Genomic DNA, 6,780 nt, shown 5'->3' on the forward strand with positions numbered 1-6,780 from the left:
TGTGTCGTTGTTAAACGTTAGAAACTAGATGATTGTGATGGAACTGTTAGAGATTTGTTTGGTTAAGTGTACGTGTTAAGTAGGGGAAGTGGGTTGTTGTTAAACGTTAAACTAGATTATTATAATGGAACTGTTAGAGATTTGTTTGGTTAAGTGTACGTGTTAAGTAGGGGAAGTGGGTTGTTGTTGAACGTTAAACTAGATTATTATAATGTAACTGTTAGAGATTTGTTTGTTAAGTGTACGTGTTAAGTAGGGGAAGTGTGTCGTTGTTAAACGTTAAACTAGATTATTATAATGAGTATACGTTTAGTAACATTACAGTACCCCGTTATTTAAACTATTTTTAGGGTAATCATTCTGATTTGAAATATAATTATGTACAGATATGACTCACATTTGACCAAAATATATTGTTAATGTTGTGTATATTGTATGTGTTGTGTATGTTGTATATATTGAATATGTTGTGTATATTGTATGTGTTGTGTATGTTGTGTATATTGTATGCGTTGTGTATGTTGTATATATTGTATTTGTTGTGTATGTTGTATATATTGAATATGTTGTGTATATTGTATATATTGTATGTGTTGTGTATGTTGCACATATTGAATATGTTGTGTATGTTGTATTTGTTGTATATATTGTATTTGTTGTATATGTTGTATATATTGTATATGTCGTGTATGTTGTATATGTTGTATATATTGTATATGTTGTATATATTGTATATGTTGTATATATTGTATTTGTTGTATATATTGTATTTGTTGTATATATTGTATATGTTGTATATATTATTTATGTTGTATGCATTGTAAATATTGTATATGTCGTGTATGTTGTATATGTTGTATATATTGTATTTGTTGTATATATTGTATATGTCGTGTATGTTGTATTTGTTGTATATGTTGTATATATTGTATATGTTGTATATATATTGTATATGTTGTATATATTGTATTTGTTGTATATATTGTATTTGTTGTATATATTGTATATGTTGTATATATTATTTATGTTGTGTATATTGTATATGTCGTGTATGTTGTATATGTTGTGTATATTGTATATGTTGTATATATTGTATATGTTGTATATATTGAATATGTTGTATATATTGTATATGTTGTATATATTATTATGTTGTATATATTGTATATGTTGCATATATTGAATATGTTGTATGTATTGTATGTGTTGTGTATGTTGTATACATTGAATATGTTGTGTATGTTGTATATATTGTGTATGTTGTATATGTTGTATATATTGTATATGTTGTATATATTGTATATGTTGTATATATTGTATTTGTTGTATATATTGTATATGTTGTATATATTATTTATGTTGTGTGTATTGTAAATATTGTATATGTTTCCATACACTAATGGATGTTTCTCCCTACGGTTCCTACATTTGTTAGACTGTGTGAGTTGTTGTATTATTCGGTCTTTATGAATTTTTAAATACTTAGATTAAGTAAATGTATGACTCTTGTTTTTAGAAAATGAAGAATAACAGATGTCCATGTTGCTTTTACACCAATGAAACCTTTATATAATAACGTTAGTTCTATCGTTTACAAGCGTGGTCAGAGATTATTCTCTCTGTAAATTGTACTGATGTTGTTGTTGTCGATATGATCAAAACCTACCGAAAATTGTACGAAAAATACAGGAATACTGAAAGCAAACAAAATGTGATCAAAGCAGCAACTTGTAAACTACTTTAAGGACCTTTCAGTGTATGAAAAACTTGGTGAACAGTAGAAAACTTAAAAACGTTTCAGTAAAAGATTTTAATACATTTCATAATGCTAGGAAAGTACTGAACTCTAGAAGACTAAAACAGGGAGGAATAAGAAGAACAGTGAAAATAATATCAAACAATAATTATTAGCTAAGTTATTCTAGGCTCTACCAGACTGGAAAGAGAAACCTGTAACTCGGCATTCTTTTACCAAAGAGAGTTGTATCTAAGGAATACAGATGGTGTATTATCATGGTCTAAATCGTATTGGAAACGTACGTTTCTATTTCAAAAATATGAAACGTTTTGGATACGATAATTTTTCCGGTACTCATAAATATATTTAATCGTATCTAAAATAGATGCTATGTAGTTATACTACCAAGAATACAATTTTAGAATATTACATGACTTGTTGGAACTCAGAAATCATGTGGACTTGTCATGTACTGATAAAAAAGTATAAGGAACGCACTTACTCTCTGAAAACTTTTTTTTTAGTTTCTTCCATGTTTCGTTATTATAATAATATCGCAAAAGTGGAATAGCCCGAATTTTTATTTCTTACATAAGAGGTACTAAAGTGAAAATTCAGATTTTTCTCCACTTAGTGTTTAATGTCCTGGAAGTAATATAATGTCTTTTCAGTAGAACATATTATAAAAATATAACCATGAAGGTTTTCTATGAATTGTTCACCATCATTTGATGGGATCTTCAGGGAGGAATTAACGCTATTCTCTGCAAATCACACTTCACACGATTTATACTGAAGCTCAGCATGTGAAAGAGGGTTAGGAATTAATTTAGCGCAAACTCTTAAATTGCGTGCTGGCAGCCTTTGTAATGAAACGTTCTTGGATATACTCAGCGGCATGTACAGACTTTTATTTCTCTCGTTATCTGTCTAGAACACTATCACACGTAAAATCATATAACATATACATTTTAAACTGTCTGGCCTAAAACTGAATCTTTCAATTTCAACTCAACTGCAGTGCTACACAGCCTTAACTCAGCTCAGGATGTTCCCTTCGTTCTTGTTTCACTTACGTCCCCCTGGAGATTAAAATTAATATCACTTTTCATATTCTACAGCAAATTTATAATGATCGTCTCATTAGAAGAGGCTTCTTTTACCGAAAACAATTCTTTTATCATAAACACCGTAGTAAAGAAAAACTGGGTGTTCATAAAACTGTCAAACAAAGATAATATTGTATGAATTGTAGTAAGTAGACAGAATTAACACATACAGTATGATTTCCCAGATCGATAAGAATCTGTACAGATTATTACTTGGTAGAGGAGAACATCCTGACCTAAAGATTATTACTTTGTAGCCCCTGTTTTGTTTAAAAACAAGCGAGCAAAAGAGTACGTTCGAAATGGTGTATTTAAGTGTTTTTACACTTACAAGTGTCGGCTAACAATACGAATAATTAAATTGTGACGGAATGCTACAAGTTCTTCAAATACCTATAGAATGATAAGTTTCTTTTTTGTGTTTGTTTGTTTGTAACTAATCACAAAGCTACACAATGGGCTATATGTACTCTGCCCACCATGGGTATCGAAACCCGGATTCTAGCGTTGTAAGTCCGCAAACATACCGCTGTGCCACTGGGGGTCCTTTTTTGTCAGTGTAAAACACTTAAATACACCATTTCGATTTTCGATGCCTCACTACTATAATAACTTGGTTTGGTCTCTGGTGAATTTCCGCTTAATAAATTAATTTTAAAGACGCTTCCACTCTAACAAATTATTTATAGCTTTCCGGTTTCGTTTGAAAAACCTTAAGTACGAAACACGACAAAGTGATTTTCTGACCGAATAATTTATCTTTACATAAGGCGGAAGTCGCTGTTGTAGGAACCTGTAAAGGTTCATTTGAATGTTAGGAACGAATGCGTGTCGGCGAGAATAAAAACAGTTTGACAATTGTATAATAAGAATATTCATGTGTTGTCCTACCGTATAGTATATTTGATATAGTCATATTTAACATGATCAATTTATTGGGTAAAGAAGTCGAACAATATCCAATTATTCATGCGTTATGGAATGTTAAATTTTTGTTATTTTCCCTTGTAAAAATATACGGAAATTTCCAAATATACAATATGAAAAACCGCGATAACACAAGCCTAATTTGGTAGAATATAATATTATCCACACAGTTTTATCCTCTGATTACTAGATAAATCAAAGATAAAAACTTTTACCCGATATTACGTGGGAAAAGAAATGAAAGAGACTGAATTATAGAAACTCTATAACCTTAAGAGTGAAATCAAACTTAGCTGCTACACAATATTTTCACAGGTTATAATTGGAATTCATCTACTTTAAAAAAATACTTTTACTTGTGACTTACTTTACTGAACGTTCTAGCCACGTGTTTTTTTAACTTTTACTTGTATTTTTAGCGACATTTGTGAACGTTTTGACTGTATTTTAGCTAGTTTTGTGAACGTTTTGATTGTATGTTAGCTAGTTTTGTGAATGTTTTGACTGTATTTTAGCTACTTTTGTGAACGTTTTGACTGTATGTTAGCTACATTTGTGAACATTTTGACTGTATTTTGCTAGTTTTGTGAACGTTTTGACTGTATGTTAGCTAGTTTTGTGAATGTTTTGACTGTATTTTAGCTACTTTTGTGAACGTTTTGACTGTATGTTAGCTACATTTGTGAACATTTTGACTGTATTTTAGCTAGTTTTGTGAACGTTTTGATTGTATGTTAGCTAGTTTTGTGAATGTTTTGACTGTATTTTAGCTACTTTTGTGAACGTTTTGACTGTATGTTAGCTACATTTGTGAACATTTTGACTGTATTTTAGCGACATTTGTGAACGTTTCGATTGTATTTTAACTGCATTTGTTAACATTTTGACTGTATGTTAGCTAGTTTTGGGGATGTTTTGACTGTATTTTAGCTACTTTTGTAAACGTTTTGACTGTATTTTAACTACATTTGTTAACATTTTGACTGTATGTTAGCTAGTTTTGTCAATGTTTTGACTGTATTTTAGCTAGTTTTGTAAATGTTTTGACTGTATTTTAGCGACATTTGTGAAACTTTAAGTGCGATGTTGTATCTTCTATTAAACCACGTTTTATATTTCAAGGACTTCGACAGCTTCGGTCAATAATCAGTTTGTTTATATGTAATACTAATTACTCGCACTTTAGGGTTAGTCGCTATACCAAGTTGTGTTCCTATAGAGCAGATATACATGTAATTACATTATATTACGTTTAAGCTCTAAGTTACACAATGGAATATCTAGCTTCTATCCACTACAGGGAATCAATCGTTATAGCGTTGTATGTCCTTAAACTTACTACTGGGGGAGAGATATTTCCAAGTTGTAGGGGATGTTGAAGTAATATATGCGAGAGACGATGAGCAGATGTTTTGTTACGTAGCTCGCTTGCGAACCAGCAGAGGGTGTTGTTGATCATGAATGTCAAGCTGTATCAATTTATACAGCTATTTCATTCTCTATAGTTCTGAACACGGTATTAGTTAGTGTACTATCGTTAGGGTTAGCTTCATAGTTCCATTTCTATAACAACGATAAACAAGTATTTTATTTTCGAATACGTAAATCTAATACTTTACACTTTAAATATAAGTATAGTGTACTTCATGAATAGTCATATATTAGTTTAACCTACAATCGATATCCAGGCCTGTTTTTTTAACGTAGATAATTCAAACTCTAGATATTTATCCCGTACATCGCACTGATTGGTGATTTGTAAGACTATACATCTATACGATGGGCGTAAAGATGTTGGTCTCGCTGAGGAAATTATTCCCGTGAAGAGCTGTGACTTCTTCATTGACAAGGGTGACATCTGTATAACCTTAGAAGAATCAGACATGAATGTGTAACATTAATGTACAGATTATACATACGTCAGATAACCTTTGACTTCTGTCATACACCAGTGGCCCCAAAAGGAGTTTAGGCTTAGTTTAGCGACAGATGTTCCTCTAGGGCTAGTATATACTGTTTTACAAAGATATCATTCGCGGAATATTTCAGTATATATAATTTTACAATGTTTTCACGAAGTCTTTAATAATATAGCTTTATAAGTCACCTGATTATAAGTATAATGTTATGTTTCGTGAACCTCCTAAACTTTCAATCACATCATATTTTCATTTTAAATTAAATCTAGATTCACATTTCTTTTAAAGACTTTCACGTTAATTTTACGGTTTGTCTTGGCCTTTACCAGGGAAATGTACGGTAGATCAGAGAAGGCCGGAAGGGCCTTGCTGCGGGTTGGGCAGGCCGTCACTAGAGCTGTCGAGCGGTTTGTGGCCGTGGGAGAATGTATAGCCGAAGACAATCCTCAGATTAAAGTGGACATGTACGAAGCTTGTAAGGACGCCAGGACAGCAGGTAATCATGTGCTTAGTGATTTTATGCTAAGATCCGATGTTCGAAACCCCTTTTCTGACCAACTTTCTGTACGTGACGGTTTAAAATGTTCTATTATCAGATTGTAAAATATACGAGGAGAGTAAAAGTAATAAAAATATTCACTTATACACACTGTTTACGTCTTTATCTTCTCACAATTCACAATGTTGTTGCGTGTAATAATGATTAATGTGTTTGGTTTAACCAGCATTGCTTATCGAGCAACTCTGCGAAAGTCAACGAGTAGAGACTGCCCGCCACGGAGTTGATAGATCCCGGACGGCCAGGGCAGCCCGAGGTTTACTGGCATCGATAACAAAAGTTTTAATACTGGCAGATACCGTAGTAGTGCAACAGTTACTTAATACTAAAGACCGGGTAAGTCAGCAATACCATAACTATATATCTCAGACAACCAGCTAAACCGCTAGAGTATACAATACCTGAAGTAACATAGATCTAAAACATTCAGTTAAACCGCTAGAGTATACAATACCTGAAGTAACATAGATCTAAAACATCCATTTAAACCGCTAGAGTATACAATACCTGAAGTAACACGGATCTAAA

General features: G+C 31.9%; 1 protein-coding gene across 1 annotated transcript in view; it reads left to right on the top strand.

The window, feature by feature from the left end:
• The window catches only part of LOC106470384 (alpha-catulin-like), a 51,128-nt gene that overhangs the window by 9,744 nt on the left and 34,604 nt on the right, over positions 1-6,780 (top strand). Inside the window, exons 2-3 of the mRNA XM_022398985.1 lie at positions 6,023-6,189; positions 6,419-6,588. Of these exons, the coding sequence (XP_022254693.1) occupies positions 6,027-6,189; positions 6,419-6,588 (333 nt within the window). The 5' untranslated portion in view covers positions 6,023-6,026. The remainder of the gene's footprint in view (positions 1-6,022; positions 6,190-6,418; positions 6,589-6,780) is intronic.

This window comes from Limulus polyphemus, unplaced genomic scaffold (genome assembly GCF_000517525.1).
Source record: "Limulus polyphemus unplaced genomic scaffold, Limulus_polyphemus-2.1.2 Scaffold3975, whole genome shotgun sequence".
NCBI lineage: Eukaryota > Metazoa > Arthropoda > Merostomata > Xiphosura > Limulidae > Limulus > Limulus polyphemus.